Here is a 17,214-nt window from a genome sequence, read left to right on the forward strand (position 1 = left end):
TCCGCTGAAGTGGAAGGAGAGGGTGCTCTGTGGAGGACAAGGGGTTAACCAACCTAGACCAGCCTTGGCGTGTCACCCAGTGGGCCCCATTGGGTCTGAGAAACTCAACTACTTTGTCCACGATTCACAGGCCACCTCTCACCCCGCACCCCTGATCTGCAAACCCCAGCAGTATCTTGGCCTTCAGTCTGGCCTTAACCGGGTGGTATTTACCAATGAAATAAGGGTCCCCCTCCTCCCCCCCCACCCCCAGCCAGGAGATGCTGCAGTCAGCTCCCGCAGGTTGCAGACTCCAGACCCCTGGGGCATCGACACGCGGAAAAACTAGACCCCTCCCCGAGCGCCCCCCTCTGCGGGATTGCCCTTCCCCCATCGCCCAGGGGTCAAGGGCTGCGGCTCGGCCAGGGCCACGGGCGGGGCAAAGGGGGGCGAAGCCGCCCCCGGGGCGCGAAGGAGAAAAGTTAGAGGGCTGAACAGGTAAAGCTGAGCTGGTACGAGCGTGTGTGCTCCGCTGCGCAAGGGCGCGGAGTTCGGCCGCCTCATCTCCCGCCATCTGCGCGCCCGGGGGCACGTCCTCTGCCACGGCCTGGAAGCCCCAACGCCGGCGACAGCCCGGTCCCGGCTCAGCGCCCAGGTGACTCTGGTCGGAAATATGTGCCCCCTTCCACCCCCGGTCCCGGCTACCTCGAGGATCAGGTGCGCGGCGCCCCGGCAGCAGGTCCGGACATGCCGGACACCTGGACCCACCCCTAGCAACGCCTTCTCTCCGGGGAGAGCGACACGCCCCCCGCCCCCCGCAAACTGAAGACGGTCCCGGTGTCCGGCTGACCCCGCGGCGCGGAAGCGGAGTCTCGCACCTTGGGGCGCGCTGCCCGAGGTGGCCCAGGCGGCGCCGCGAAGCCGGGGCTGGTGCCGGAGGGGCCCCGGGGGGGGGGGGGGGCGGGGCTGGGGGAAGGCGACCTCTGGGTCCGGAGAGCAAACTTGCCAGCCGAGGGACCCCGGCCCTCGGAAGCCCCTGCTCCCCCGCCCGCCGGGGCGCGGAGGAGCGCCATGCGGTGCGGCGCGGGGGTCCGGGGCGGCCGAGGGGCGCAGGGCGGCGGCGGAGGAGTGAGCCGCGGGGTCCGAGGCCCGAGGAGCGCGGACTCCGGGCGAACGGCCACGGCCCCAGGACCCCTCCTCTCGGAGGGCACCCCAGGGTCCCGGCGCCAGCGAGCCGCAGGAAGCGGGCCAGGGGCTGGGGGGAGGGGTCCGGGCCGGGGCAGAGCTGCGGCCCAGCCGGGGGCGGGGAGACCGGGGAGCCGGGGCGGGGGGGGGCCGTGCACCTCCACCCCCGCGGGCGCGCCCCGAAGCGGCAGGCGCGCGGCGACCGGCGGAGCGGCCCGGGGCACACTCTCACCTGACCCCTCTCCCGGGCTCTGCCGCGCCCCCGGCGCCCCACCCGAGCGGGGTCCCCGCGCGCCCCGAGCCCGCCGGGCACCCCGCCTGGCCGCCCGCCGCGCGCACCCCGGCCCCCGCCCCCGCCGCCCCGCCGCCCGCGCGGGTCTCACCTTTGTGTAAAGAGTCCAGGAGCAGGAGGAAAGTTACCAGCCACATGCCATAAAGAGGCCCTATTCTCCGGGGAGGTGGTCCTGTGGCCGGCCGTGCGGCAGCGCCTCTCCCCCGCTCAGCGCGCTCCCAGCCGCCCGCACTCCGCGCCCGCTCTTTCTGCTCCTCAGCCCAGCGCTCGGCGGCGGCTCCTCCCTCCTCGGCTCCTGGCTCCTGTCATCCGCGGGGCTGGGCTAGGCGGCCGCTCTCCCCGCCTCCCCGCGGCACCCCGGGTGCGGAGCGCCGCGCCGGCCCGGCACCCCCACCCCCACCCCCACCCCACCCCGAGCCCAGGGACCCGGCCTGGGATCGCGACCGCCCGGCCCCCGCCGGGCTGCGCCGTCCAAAAAGCCAGGGGTCCCCGCCACCCGCCTGCTCGGAGCCTGTGGTCGCACGCAGGCATGTGTCATACGTGTGCCCGGGGCCCGCCATGCTCGGGCCAGGGAGGCCCTGTGCCTCCCGGCTGGCTCGGTCACCTGGGGCCAGTGCTTCCTGCGTCTTTCGGACTCAGTTTACCCATGGATGCTCTGTATGCAATTCAGAGGTAGAGCCCTTGGGGGCCTCCCGAGCTACCCCCCACCCACCCCCCCAGAGCTCAAAGCTGCATGCCCTTCCAACCCCTAGTTCTGCAAGCCTGCCTCCCGGGGAGCCTCGGCTGAGTCCAGCCACCCCCAGACCCCCTGCCGAACCGTCTTCAGCACTGGGCACATCGTGCTGATTTAAACAACTATTTGCAATGAATTGTTTGATGTCTGCTCTACCTCGCGGATCTTCCTCCTTTATCCTCACCCACCCCACCCCCACAGCTTTCTCACCAAGCAGAAATCAGTTTATTCCTTATACCCATCTGCATAAGGTTGGCATGGAATTGAACAGGGCTGAAGCGAGGGCATCTCGGTTACAAAATGAATGTTAAGGCCCTGCTGTGTGCCAGGCACTGGGAATGGCAGTCAGGTCTGCTGGGACAAGGTTGCTATGGTTAGAAAGCCCTCCTTATGCCGGTAATTCCAGAATAAGGGGGCCCACACGGGATCCAGAGAAGGGGTTCACAGTAGCCCAGGAAAATGGAATATGAGCCAGGACTGGATCTCCTCTCACGCAGGATAATGGAGGCCACCTCCATGTGCTCTGGCCACCTGGCTTGGCTCACTTTGACCCGTTTCCCTGGGCTGTGCAGGGACAGGGGGAAACGCGAGGGAGCCAGGGGGGTAGAGAGGCCGCTGTTAGCTCCATTTGGCAGTGGAAGAAAATGTACTTCCTCAAAATGTCTTACCTGAGTTCAGACAGAAGAAGTGGGACTCCTTGTTCCCAGGTTTTGCCAAGATATCTCTAGACATTTTACCTAAAATTTTCAAAGTGTGCATTTACTTTTTTTAATGTTAAAACGTACATCACAAAATTTACCATTTTAATCATTTTTAAGAGTACAGTTTAGTGGCGTTAGGTCCCTTCACGATGCTGGACAACCATCACCACTATCCATTTCCAGAACTTTTTCATCATCCAAACAGAAACTCTGGATCCACTGAACAAAACATCCCCATTCTCCCCTGCCCCCAACCCATGGTAATCACTACTTTTCTGTCTCTGATTTTGCCTCTTTCAGGTACCTCATATAAGTGGAATCGTGCAATATTTGTCCTTTTGGTGTCTGGCTTATTTCATTTAATGTGATGACTTTAAGATTCATCCATGTTGTGACCTATGCAATTCCCTCCTTTTCTTGGCTAAATAATATTCCACTGCATGCAGAGACCAGACCACATTCTGTTTATCCATTTATTTGTCAATGGACATTTGGGTTGTGCCCACCTTTTGGCCATTGTGAATACTGTTGCAATGGACATGGGTGTACAAGTATCTCTTTGAGACCCTGCTTTTTGACTCCTCTGGGTTTATACCTGGTAGTGGAATGGCTGGATCATAGGGTAATTGAGGTGTTTTTGTCTTTTTAACTTTTTGGAGGAACTGCCAGGTACATTCACTTTTTCTGCAGCGTGCTTTAAGAATTTGGAGGACTCACACCTGCAACGACTATGTATAAACTTCACACTATCCGTTGAAGCTTTATCAGCCCCATTGAAAACAGGTGAGAAAATCGCAGCTTAGCTTGTTCAGAGTCAACCAGTTTGTATCACAAGTGACACTAGAACCCGCATCTCCTGACCTGGGAGCAGAGCTACTTGCTCTGCACACTGTGCTGCCTCCCTGGTGCTCAGCCTTAGGATGCTATGTCACCTCTCTGAAGTGGATGCTTTTTCACTAGGGCTTTCACCCTCTGTAAACAGGCAGAGAACAAAGACATGGGGTAGACTGCAACAGGTGTTGGAGATGACCCAGCCCAACCCACTGCTTTCCAGAAGAGGCAACTGAGGCCCAGAGCGGGGAAGCAGGGGAGCTGTCTGAGGTCATAGAGGCAGTGACAGAGCTCAGATGTCTCAACCCTTCTAGATTAGCTTCCTTCCCTCACCACCCCCCAGCCTGCTGGGCTCATTCTTCCGTCATGTCCCTTCCCTTCGAACGGAGACAGTCACTGAGAAGAATCCAGTTATTTAAAACTAAGCCTATTGACCCAGAGCACCTGGCCGGGCCATGCCTAAAATAACCTGCTCAGTCAGACACGGATGAAAGGGGCTGCCGTCTGCTGGAAGGGGACAGGCCCCAAGTGGGCCCGGGGCTGTGGCACATCTGCTTGTGCCTGACATGCTGGAAGGTGAGAAAAGGATCCTCCTCTCTCCACTTACCTGAAGTATGTCCTGTAACCTGGGTGTCTCTTCTCTGCTGGTTACACCTCCCAGCCTAATTTAAAGGACCACAACACTAGGTGTAGAGCATCATGTGTTACCTGAAGGAGGAGGTCAGTCACTGTCAGTGATGACAATCTGGCTGTCCCCTGAAAAAGGTGTGTATGTGGGAATGGGGTGGGAGGGGCTGGTGGGGAGGGGAGACTTGGTGACGCTCTCTAGCACAAGGAGGTTTTACAATGTCATGGTTAAGAGTGTGGCTCTAGGAGCACCCAGGTGGCTCAGCAGTTGAGCGTCTGCCTTTGGCTCAGGTTGTGACCCCAGAGTTTTGGGATGAGTCCCGCATCGGGCTCCCCACAGGGAGCCTGCTTCTCCCTCTGCCTGTGTCTCTGCCTTTCTCTCTTTCATGAATAAATAAGTAAAATCTTAAAAAAAAAAAAAAAAAAAAAGGAGTATGGCTTTGGAGTCTGAGCTGAGTTCCCAGCCCAACTCTGCCATCTACTAGCTGTTTCACCCTTGGGGAAATTACCTGTGCCAAGCCATGGTGCCCTCACCTGGAAAGTGAGGACTGCTCCAGTATCTACCTCAGGGGGCTGTTGTGAGCAGGAAGAAAGACAAGCTGGTGGCCCACATGTCATAAGCACATATCACTGCTCAGGGGCCGGGGAGAGACTGGCTTGACTGGGGAGATGTGGGGATGACACCCTGTAGCCCATGCTGCGACATGGCCAGAGGCCACAGAAACACAGAAGGAAGGTGCCTTCGGGGCGGGAAGGATATGGGGAGACCGCCAGCAAGGGAAGGACCATTCTCTAGCTTTTGTCCCTCTTTTAACATTTAGGAAACTATCTTTGAAAATGACAACCTGGCTCAAATGCGTTCAGAGGTGCCCTCTCAGCTGGAGATGTATCCAGAACTAGCTTGTCAGAATCAGCAAGAATCCTAGTGAGGGAGACCCAAGAAAACAGCGTGAACCTCGAGGACAGAGAGTCAGCAGCTCGTTTCACCCACGCGCACCTTGAACGCTGTGGCTCTTCTCCCATAGCTGACGTTTGGAGGAACTATTTTTTTTATTTTGATGAAAGAGACGACCCTTTAAGGTCCCCAATCAAATGGAAGCCCTCACACCCACACACAAATATATGTACAGTGAAGTGAGAACAAACACAGTCGCCCGGGCAAACATTCACATGTACAGGTAAACATAAACACTTAACGGCGGGCACACCTGTGCTCAAATGCAATTTGAACATAGTCCAAAATTCTGCACTGGCACCAATGCATATGCCTTTAATTTTTTTTTTTTTTTTTGCAAAAGCCTCAAATGCGTGGGACTCATCTACAGTAGGGTTACACCATCCTTTAAAAACAGTGATTAATTCTGATATTTTTGTTACATCAGGACGCTGGATGATAATGTGGCTGTTGTGAGTGTGTGTGTGTGTGTGTGTGTGTGTGTGTGTTTTATTAATGCCAGCTATATGAAGGCACTGGGAGGCGAACCCTCTCCAATTCAGGTTAATCATGGATATTTGAGGGATATTATTTTGCCATGTTATATTAGGACTGGAGCCATCATGAGAAACAGCAGATGCTTTTTTATTTAAATTCAAACAACAGCTTATGTATTTTGGATACCTTTCTTCAAAAACAAAGGCATGTAATTATTTTAGCAATGCCTTCGCATGTGTTCTGAAATTCTTTAACGACTTCTTTATAAATATGGTTTTCATAAAAGAAGTCAATACTGAATCAGATCAGCGTTGAAAATTTAACATTTGGAGTTATATAGCTAATTCAGGATTGACCTTAGTACTAATTCATTGACTGAAGGAGGGAAAACAAGTAAGGATTCCCTCCTCCCTTTTTTTGGTAATTGATTTTAATGTTATAGAAAGAGTCCTTGGACACCCTTAGATTATGAATCAGAAATCCTGGGTTCTAATCTCTCTGTCACCTTAACCAGCTGTGTGATCTCAGACAAGTCACTTTACCTTTCTGGGCCTTAGTTTTCTCACCAAATGAGTTGAGCTAGAATGATGACTAAGGCCCCTTCCTAACACCAGAGATGAAGTGAACACAGATATGCGTGCATCCCAGTCCTATCCTATATGTGTGTGTGTGTGTGGGGGGGGTGTATCCATACACATATGTAGGCAAGGAAACAGAGATCCAAATTTTCATACCCAGATACTCAGAAGCAAACACCAAAAAACTCACACAAAATAAACAGTTTTTGCTTCAAATGCATGCACATATTTTTAAAATATTTCCATCTTTTTGAGGTGGGATGAATCATTGCAATTCATAAATAATGATGCCTATATAAAAAGGTAGCACATGTCCTTAAATTACCCAGGCTTTCCTTAAGCCAAATTCTATTAGCTTATCTAGGGGGATGCCTAGGTATGTTGTACCACTCAGTCTCTCACCATTTGGGACTGTGACATCATGGTTCTAAGTTCACTGGGACAAAATGTTCAAAGCCTGGATGTTTCCCCCCAACAGATGGTGGGGCACGGGGAGGTCTCTGGGGTCCCGCTGCCCTCATTCAGGTCACTGTCTATGCAGGGTTGGTCAGGGGCTACAGAAGCCCCCAGCAAGGCTAGAGTCCCCCAAATAACCACAGCCTCCCTCCTGCTGTTCTCTCTCAGCTCACAACTCCCAGACTGGCTGAGAAGCTGACCCAGAAGGGTTCCCTGAAGTCTATTCTGTGGAGCCCAAAGCCCATGGTCACGTTTCTCTCTGGGGTGGGGGTGGAGTGGGGTGGAAGCAATCCAAACTAAGAGGAAAGTTCTGTGAGTGGGAGCTAACTATGCTGGCTCTCCATTATCTGCAGTTCTTCTGGCCTATGAGACACTAATGTGTCCATCAAATTGTATTTGAGCACCCTCCATCCTGGAAAGCGACCTCATGCTTCTCACTCCTTCTTTCTGAAGGGTTCAATGTCCCTTCTCCACCTGCGTGAGCCTTCTCCCCACCAGGGCCTGTGGCTCTCATTTCTTCACCCTGTACTGTGGCCATTCCTGAGCAGGTCTGACTTGTCTCCTCTTCAAGACCCAGGTTCCTAACTCTGGATTTGCACCTGCAGAGCCTTGAGCCGGGTGCCTCCTCACACTAGGGGCACTCTGTCAATGTTGGCTTAATGCCCGGATTAGCTCACCCCTACAGAGTTACAAACACCTGATTACAACCTCATGGGTCATGCCTTCCAGAGGTCTGTCCTTCAACTGGAATCAAAGCCTTCAGCTTCCCAGTACTCATACTGGGGTTTCCAGCCTGAACACTAATGCTAGTCTCAGCAGATACCTGCTCGGCTGCCATCACCATCGAATTCACCGTTGCCTCATCAAGCCAGGTGTTTGGGATCCAAAGGCTTCCATTTGCTTTCATTTCTGATCCTCGCCAAAAAATAGATTGGCCCAGAACTGTTTTGCCCAATATACAGGGAGGTTTGTGATGCCTGAGAAGCAGATCTACCGGGAGGCTAACACAGCCCGAGCTCCAGTCCCATGGGGCCCCAGTCACGTGTTCACACTGTCAGCTTTTGTAGGTAATTTGGTAGATGACTATAGTTCAAGTGTAATCAATTATGATCGTTTCTCTTCTCCACTCTGACTTTTGGGGGTCTGATGTGCTTTGGGGGGATCTGACTCAGGATCCCCCACAGTGAGTGAGTGATAGGTCCCCCTGACTTGGGATCAGTGAGATACATTGCTGGGGCCTTCCCTGCACGAGTGAGTACTCCCACTGCCCACCACACCAGCTCACGTAGCTTTGTCACATAGGAGGCTGTGTCACAATCTGACCACTGCCCGAGGTGCCTGCACTAGACATACATGTGTGCCTCCTGGAGAAGCAAAAAGGGACCAACATATTTGCAGAGCCAGAGGCTAGTCTATGTAAAATTGTGATAAGTAATTTTTTTTAAAGGCACTACAGAGGTGTGTCAGGCAATTAACACAAATATTTGTCCAGGTTTTGCGATACTTATGGTATTTGTGAGTTATTTTAAGATTTATAATTTTTTTGCAATTCCTTTTTATTGTTCTCAAGAAAAAAATCACATTTGTGCCTGATTTTGTGTTCATAATCTTTTTTAAAAAGATTTTGTTTATTTGAGAAAAAGAGCGAGCACATGCACAATCAGGGGAAGGAGCAGAGGGAGAGGGAGAAGCAGACTCCCCACTGAGCAGGGAGTCCGAGGGGGGCTCGACCCCAGGACCCCGAGATCATGACCTGTGCTGAAGGCAGACGCCTAACCAACTAAGCCACCCAGGCGCCTCTGCGTTCCTAACCTCGTACTGTTTTCCTTAAAGTCCCACCAAGTGGTCTAAGGTTTCTGGTCCCATGAAACCTGAGCCCATCCCAGGAGCTCTCCTTGGGCTACTCCATGGTGGCTGGGCTGGGCCTAGACCCAGGTTTTCTGGATTCTGGCCTAGGCCTCTTCCCCCCACAATCCTTTGCCTCAGAGACATAAGACAGTAATTTGTGTGTTTCTACAATTCTATGCACACTCAAGGTACACAAAAACGCCACAGGTCCCCGAAGAGACTGTCCTTCATGGTGAAGGGGGAGTCAAGGCTGGGCCTGGGGCAATGACCTTGACTTGATGAAAGTCCTCTTCCTGGGAAATCTGGCCATTTCACGATGGCTCCGACCCATCAGTCCACAAAGCAGAAGATCCCAGGGGTGGAAGACAGCTTAGGGCTGCCTTAATCCCCTCTCCACCCTCTCTGTGGACAGCACCCCTCCTATCACTGTGATGGGGGCATAAGCACAGAAGACCGAGCTCCCCCTCCCAGCCTGAGCATCGTGGAAGACACCAGTGAGCCCCTCCAGACACTCTGGACAAGGAAGTCCACTTGTTGGAGGTCAAAGTCACATAGCCAGGGCCACGTAGTGGTGGGTGAGAGGACGTTTGGCACAGCAAAGGCAAACAAGGACATTCTGTGGGGACAGCAGGCTCTCTCAGCCCGACAGCCATACACTCAGCAGAGGGTCAGCAGTGCCTCAGAGCTCAGCTCGCCCAGTGCCATCTCACACCCGGGGGCTCTCCTTACACTGCCAGACAGGTGCTAATGCAGTCAGTCCCTGCTTGAATGCTTCCAGGGACAAGGGGCTCCCTGCCCACCCAGAAGCCCATGCCGATTTTACTACCCGTGACCACGTACACACTCTTTTCTTTCCTGAACCCAATCTACCCTGGCCTGCTGGGGTTCACAGGATATGCCCAATCTCTGCCCGATGACAGCTTTTCAAATATTTGAGAACAGCTACCACCGGCTCCCCCACCAAGCCTTGCTTCCGCCAGGCTAGATATTCCAGTTCTGTCAGCCTCCTCTCTTCTGACATAATTTCCAGACCCTTCACTCTCGTGGGTTCCCTTTTTACACATACTCAACTTTGACGACAACTCTCTTAAAAACAGAATGGACCCAACACTCCAGATGAAGTGTGAGCGGCCCGGAGGACAGAAACTGTCACCCCCTCAATAGGTCTCTAAGCTATTCTTACTGTTGCCCAAGACTTCATCGGCCTTTCTGGTTACACGCCAAAGACCAGGCCTCCTTGCCCTGAATTTCGGCTGAGCCAGTCTCCTCAGCCCCATGCCCCTGATGTGGAACATCTGGGAAGGTGAGCATGATTAGGCATACTTGTTGAACGTTGGGGGCTGAAATACCTCGTGAATCAAATGGCACCACTTGCACACTCACTGGGTAAGACCATCCCTGCCCCCGAGGTCCTCACTCAGCCCCAGTGAGGGTTGCAGATCTCAGCTGGGAATGCAGGAACGAGGAGCCAGAGGTCCCAATTTCAGGCCACATGTCATTGAGAGCTTAGTATCTGCATCAAACTTGACTTTATTTTATGATTATTTCTTGTAGAAAGAGAAAGAGCAGTGGTGGGGGTGGGCAGAGGGAGAGGGAGAGAGAGAATCTGAAGCAGACCCCCCCTGCTGAGCACAGAACCCCATGTGGGGCTAGATCTCACGACCTGGAGATCACGACCTGAACCAAAATCAAGAGTTGGCACTTACCCGACTGAGACACCCAGGTGCCCCTAAACTTGACTTTCTTTTAAACAAACCATCTGAAAAGGCAAATAGATCTAACACCACATTCCCCAAGTGTGCATGAGAAGGAAATGGGTTATATGCAAAAACTAAATTATGGCCAAATAGGTTTGGAAAACACGAGTCAATCAAAGATAAATAGGTGCCCAGAGCTCTGGAAACACTAACAGGCATGGCCAACCACCAAGTGGTGGATACAGGATGAGGTATTTGGGGATTGGTTTCCCATATCCCCTGGTCTAAAAATTCTGTCCTTTCACTGGCCACCGCCCACATCTTGTCAGTCTATTTATTCCTTCAGCAAAGCTGTGCCCAGCCCCCACGTAGGTAGCTCCCAGTGTTCCTAGAAATTCCAACATGGAACTGCTGCCTTGGGGGGAGCCCAAAGCCCAGTGGGGACCACCTGCAGAGGGCAACAGAGGGAGGTCCACGTGCTCAATCAAAAGGTCAGAGTGTGGGATGCCTGGGTGACTCAGTGCTGGAGCGTCTGCCTTTGGCCCAGGGCGCAATCCTGGGGTCCTGGGATCGAGTCCCACATCAGACTCCCCGCATGGAGCCTGCTTCTGCCCCTGCCTATGTCTCTGCCTCTCTCTCTATGTCTCTCATGAATGAATAAATAAAATCTTTAAAAAAAAAAAAACTGTCAGAGCGGGAAGGGGCCTGGAGACCATCTACTAGGAGCAGCTTGTGTCACAAGGAGGAAATGGTGGCCAGATGGGTGAAGAACATCCCTGGCCACATAGCCTGAGGGCTAGAGTGGGGTTGACTCCTGGACTCCCGATTCTGGACTCCATCTACCATGGTGTTCATGGCCTCTGTCATGAGGATTGGACTGGATGACTTTTAATGTCTTATCTAGGGCTGAGAAGTGATGAGTCTATAAGAAGAGCTTCGAAGGTCAAAGAAAGGTGTGGCTGGAGAAAACCAAGGCAGGTTGTGGGTGGGCTTGCACCCCACATGATGGGATGATGGGAAGACCCTGGACAGGCTAGCTGGAAGGAGAAGGACATCCCAGGCATTGGGAGGAGGGCCTCCCTGTGGGGTTTCAGGAGAGCTTGGCTCTGTGGTGTGCGTTCACCCACCTGAGACACCCAGCACAAGGGAGCCAGGCGGTGTCTTCCCAGACTCACTGGTTAGAATCTTGGAGCTGAACTCAATTGGTCAGTTGCTTGAGTCAGCTCAGCTAGCTTTTCCATTTGGCAAATTATAACCAGAGCCATGAACTCTGGATAATGATTATTATAATTGAACACTTGTGGCAGGTCTAGCACTATATGCTAAGTACTGTAGATGCATAATCTCAATTAATCCTCAAAACAACCCTATAAGATCAGTATAACTGTTGTTATCCCCATTTTACGGAAACGAAACTGAGCCACAGAGAAATTAAGTGACTTGTCCCAAAGTCAGGCGCCCAACCCTTGAGCTGGACAGTCTGGTTTCAGAGGCTTCATCCTCTTTTACTGCCATTGGAGGTGGTTGGTAGTGTTTCTGCTGTCACATTTTTAAAAAGGTTTTAATATGGAAAATTTCATATCAAAAGTAGGGGGAATAGTATAATGAATTGCCACATACCCATCTTGTCGCTGCTACAATTGTTGACTCATGGCCAATCTTGTTTCATTTTTATTCCCACACTCCCCCCTCCACTTCCCATCACTGAGGACTTTTTTTTTTTGAAGCAAATTGCATGCATTATATAATTTCATCCGTAGATCTTTTTAGTGTGCCTCTCCAAAAAATAAGGCTGAATCTTCATTTTCAATCACTACACTTCATACCTGAGAAGTAACTTAGGCCAGGTACCTGCCCCCCCCAACACACACATATATACACGCACTGGACTTCAGGCCTAGCCACTGCCTACAACAGCTGAACTTGCACCCTCTGGGCACAGATGCAACCCGCTGAGTGGGCAGCCTGTCCCAAAGCCCTCACCTCACAGCCTGGCCAAATGGCCTCTCTGACCTCCTCAGCTGTGTCTGGCTACAGCTGAAGCTGGCTACAGGAGCTGAAGCCCCTGCCACCAGTCTAGCTTCTTTGGAGTTAGAAAACAACTGCATGTGGTGGCCTTCTGCCCAGTGGGGTTGTTCCCACAAAAACAAGTCTTTCTCCACCAGCCTGGACCTCGCCTCCAACCCCGGCCATTCCCCTAATCCCAGTTCCTATTTCAAGATGTTTTGAGGTGGCTCCCCTGTGCCCAGGAGGGAATGATTCCCTACCCTGCCCAGTCTAAGAGCAAGAGGTATAGAGGAGATGTAGCTGAAACACCTGGATTCAGTCCACAGAGATTCACTGTGCCTCCCAAGAAGTGGGAGTATGATGTCTCACTTCCCGCATCTGTCAAATGGGAACATAACACTTACCTGGCAGTGTGGCTGTGAATGTCCAAAGAGATGGGGAAGGGGACCCTGGCCGGCTCAGTGGGAAGAGTCTGCAGGGTCATGATCTCAGGGTCATGAGTTCGAGTCCCACATGGGTGTAGAGATTACTTAAATAAGCTTTTAAAAAACTTTTAAAAATTAAAAAAAATAACGAGATGGGCAAGTTTTCTCTGTGGATTTGCTTGGCTAGGGTAGGATGCAGTGCCTGCCATAGCCAGCAGGTGTCACCCAAAGACCAGCACCTAACAGGGTAGGGGCGAGATGGGTGGGTGGCTACTCCATTGAGAGGATTATCCCTATTAGAGCCAGTTGGACTTAAGGAGAGTGGAAGAAAGTCTAGCCTGTGGGAGTTCTCCTTGGAAATTCAGTCTGGGCCCCCCCCCCCCCCCGGGGCGACTCAGTCACTGAAGCATCTGCCTTCAGCTCAGGTCCTGATCGCAGGGTTCCAGGATGGACTTTGCATCAGGCTCCCTGCTGAGCACGGAGTCTGCTTCTCCCTGGCTCCTGCTTGCTCTCGCTTCTCTCTCAAATAAATAAATAAAATATTAAAAAAAGCAAAAGTAAAAGACAAAGAAAAGTCAGTTTGGGTCTGGCTGTACCCAGAATTTAAAAAGTAGAACTGTGTCACCTTCGAAGCATGCTCAGAGGAAGGCCCCACCGTGAGCAGGCATCAATAACCCCATTATACAGATGAGAAAATCGAGGCTTCATGGAGATAACGACTTGCTAAAGGTGATACAGCCCCTAAATGATAGATGCTGACCTCTGAGCACATCTCCCCTCAGTGGGGCTCAGATTCCACTGTTGAGCGAGGGCCTCCGAGGGCTCGCAGGCTAAAATTCACAACTGCACACACATGTGCATGCACACATGGGCATGGGGAGTTGGGGGCGCTGGGAGACAGAGAAGTCCCAGACTATAAACCAGGGATCTATATGATGTCCCGGGCCATTGACGAGCATGTAAACATAGCCTGGGACTAGCGACTGGCCTCTGCGAAACACTGGACTAGAAGAATCCTTCATGGGTTTAGGTTCTGTGGTTTCACAAACAACTTCCATGTAAGCTTGTCGAAACACCTAACACCGTGCCTGGCACATCCTCGGATGTTCAAATGCTTAAATACTTTGCTGAATGAGTGACTGAAAAAGAATGCCATCACCCAACTCAGTGAAAGCCTGGGCTGACATTGCTGCATCCCTCAAACCCGCATTGCGTTCTCCTAGTACTCTATGGCTCGTTTATACGTGATCTCATTCAATCTCTTTAATGAGTTGAGTATTATGAGGCTCCTTTTACAGAGGAGGGAAGGGGGGGATCAGAGACACTAAGGCGCTTGTCCAGTGCTGCCCAGCTAGTCGGTGGCAGAGGTGAGCTTCGAACCCAAGTCTGTTTTGCCCCCTGATCAGCACCCCTTCTACTTACTATTCCCGCTTGATCGCGTTTTCATTGCACAGTTTGAGGGGAGGGAAAATATCAAATCTAGAAGACAGTGAGTCTTCCTAAACTGTCAGGCATCACCTCACATGTGAGGAGAGGTGACCCCAGGTCAAGAGTGGTCCTGCCTCATCTGCTGAAGGGGCTCATCGTGGAGCTCCAGGAGGGTGGATGGGTTCCACTTAGGGTGGCCCAGAACATGGGCTCTCCACTCCCTGGAGAGGGCGGTTTGGGAAGGATAGGAGCCTGCCTCCTCCCTCCTCTGTCTGGGCTCTGGGGTGTGCTCTGCTCTCTGGAGGGGCACCTGGCTGCCTTCCCACTGCTCACCCACAACCTCTGCACAGGAAGTCTGGTCACCTGCCTCCCCTCTAGTGTCACAGGAGGGGATGGGGTGCTGCAAGGTGCCTACTCCACCACACAGCTTGGGCTCTCCACCCTACTGGCCCTGCCTTCACCCCACATGGTACGTCACAGGCAGAGCTGGAGTCTGGGCTTGCTCCCTGCCCTGGCTGTTTCCATGCTGGCATCTAAGAGTTACTGGAAGGGCTGAACAAATGACCTTCTCCCATCCAGGTCCCGGCTCTTAGTTGAGGGGCCAGAGAGGAGTCTGCAGAGAGGCAGGGTGAAGACAGCCCATCTCCCAGGTCTCCAGAGGCTGGGGCCACACTCCTGTCCCTCCAAACCTCCTGGCCTGCTTGGCTCCTCCCCAGTTCCAACACCACTAGCAACATAGGTGCTTACACACCCTCTCCTTCACACACACACACACACAGGGGAAACCTGTAATCAAGATACTTTTTTCCACCAAATCCTCCTGGTCTTGGCCCCAGAACCATAGAGCACCCTCCGCTGGTCTCAAAGGAGCTGGGGGCCCACAGGGAGCCCACACCAAGCTGGCAGTGGTGTCCTGGGGCTGGGACCTTCTCAAAAACAGGCCAGGCCAGGTCTCTGTGGTGCTCAGGAGTGTCTGGGGCTGAGACCTCTGGTTGCACCAGCCTCTCCTTGGGACCTGGTGAGTCTGAGGGTGGGACTCGGGGGCCCCTGCCTCTTGGTCCTCCTGGACAGTGTCCTGAGAAGATCACACTGAAGAACAAACATTAAAGCAGTTAAGGGAAGGGGCTGAGACGCCTGGAGGGCTCCAGGAAGATGCCGCAGCATTGAGTGTTAGTGTAGCCTCGGCTCATTACAGACTGGTTGGGAGCAAGGAACCACCAAGAGTTAGAAATTGTCTCTCCACTGAGGAAACCGAGGCTCAGGAGGGACTTGCCCAGGGTCCCTAACAGTTCACAATTAGTGAAGCCAAGGGTCAAAGCCTATGATCTTTACCACGATGCCAAGGAAGAAATGCTGGCCGTCCCCGAGAGAGGTGCCCAGTATGGCATCCTGAGCCAGTGCACACACACCACCACTCCAGCCACCCGCCCAGATGGCTAAGCCCAGCGGCCCTCCTCGCCCCTTGGAAAGTGGGAGGGTGGTCAGCCGGTCATGTGCGCATTCAGCAAGCACTTACTGAGCACCTACTATGTGCCAGGGACAGGCTGGGCTCTGGGGGTTGGTGGGTGAACCATCAGACAGGGGCAGTAAGGCAGGCCTCTCCTCCCCTTACAGAGGGATGGTCAGAATCCAGAGAGGTTCTGGGTCTCTGGACAGGCAGGTCTCTGGCGGTGCCGGGGAGGACAGGTCAGGAGGTCAGGAGTAGCTGAGGCCCAGCTGGGCCTATCCCACTCACACCCGGGGCAGGCGTGTAAGGGCTGCAGCCATTCCCTGATAATGTTATTAACGGTGTTGGGAGCATATGGTCCATGGACGTGAGACCTGAAATATTATTTACTTCAGAGCAGAGGACACTCCACTCCCATGCAGGCTGCTTTGGCACGACTCTGTTGCTGATGGATAGGCCTTTCAGGAGACAAAGACCACGAGAGAATTCAACATGCTCCTGGCTCGGGGCCAAGCCAGCCTCATCTCCTAGGCTTTGTCGAGTGTGGCTTTTTGTCTGCCTTCACCACTTGCAGGGTACCTCTGCTCTCACCACCGGGAGGAAGCAAGTGTGTATACGCACACACAAGTACACGCACGCAGCTGTCTCTGAGCACGGCTCTCCTGGGGGCAGGAAGCAACAAGGGAACTGCTAAAGCCCCCCCATTAGCCCTTTCCCTTCACCCCTTGGCTTCTGAAGCCGGGGCCTGGGGTGTTGTCTTGTGTTTGCCTTTCGTGAACCCAAGCCCAGAGACAGTCTAGGGCCCTCTCAAGGTCACACAGCAGGCTGAGGGCAAAGCCACCAGAGAGGCCAGTTCTCCACCTCTCAGGCACCGGCTACGCTGAACTGCTGGGGCCCCAAGGCCACAAAAGACTGCCTCAGCTCGGAGCTTCCACCCCACGTTGCCTTCCCCTGCCACCGTCACCTGGGGAACTCCTCCTGATGACACCAGAGAAGCCCTTTGGGGAAGTGACGGAGAATTTCTTGAAAAGGGAACCAAGTTTAGAGCTCTACAGATATCTATACAGACGCAGATCTGGGGGCCTCTGGGTTTGGGGGAGCAGGACTCGGGGAAGTCACCCAGGGTGACTCAGGCCACTCAGGCCAACACGCTGGAAAAATAAGCTGCCAGGAACACCTGGGTGGCTCAGTCACTTAAGTGTCTGCCTGTGGCTCAGGGTGTGACCCCGGGGTCCGGGGGTCGAGTCCCGCATCAGGCTTCCCGGAGGGAGCCTACTTCTCCCTCTACCTATGTCTCTGCCTCTCTCTGTGTGTCTCTCATGAATAAATAATTAAAATATTTTTAAAAATAAATAGATTAACAAAAAATAAGCTGCCAAAGCGAGCCTGGGGGCTGCCCCACCCCCACCCCAGGCAGCTCCTTCCAGTCACGAAGCCCATCCACACCTGGAGGGACAACCCCTCACTTGGGTCTCCCTCACCGCTTCCCCAACCCCTCTAGTGTGGGGGCTGAAGTCCTGGGCACCGAGGTCCCAAGTTCTAAGTAGG

At 53.4% G+C, this 17,214-nt stretch overlaps 1 protein-coding gene across 2 annotated transcripts in view; it reads right to left on the reverse strand.

Moving 5' to 3' along the window:
• Positions 1 to 1,729, reverse strand: part of DSCAML1 (DS cell adhesion molecule like 1) — a 344,894-nt gene extending 343,165 nt beyond the window's left edge. Inside the window, exon 1 of one of the 2 annotated variants that reach the window (XM_077893692.1) lies at positions 1,548 to 1,729. In XM_077893692.1, the coding sequence (XP_077749818.1) occupies positions 1,548 to 1,593 (46 nt within the window). In that variant the 5' untranslated portion in view covers positions 1,594 to 1,729. The remainder of the gene's footprint in view (positions 1 to 1,547) is intronic. The other variant, XM_077893693.1, reaches the window with a different exon arrangement.
• Positions 1,730 to 17,214: the final 15,485 nt, after the last annotated feature.

This window comes from Canis aureus, chromosome 3, assembly GCF_053574225.1.
Source record: "Canis aureus isolate CA01 chromosome 3, VMU_Caureus_v.1.0, whole genome shotgun sequence".
Taxonomy (NCBI): domain Eukaryota; kingdom Metazoa; phylum Chordata; class Mammalia; order Carnivora; family Canidae; genus Canis; species Canis aureus.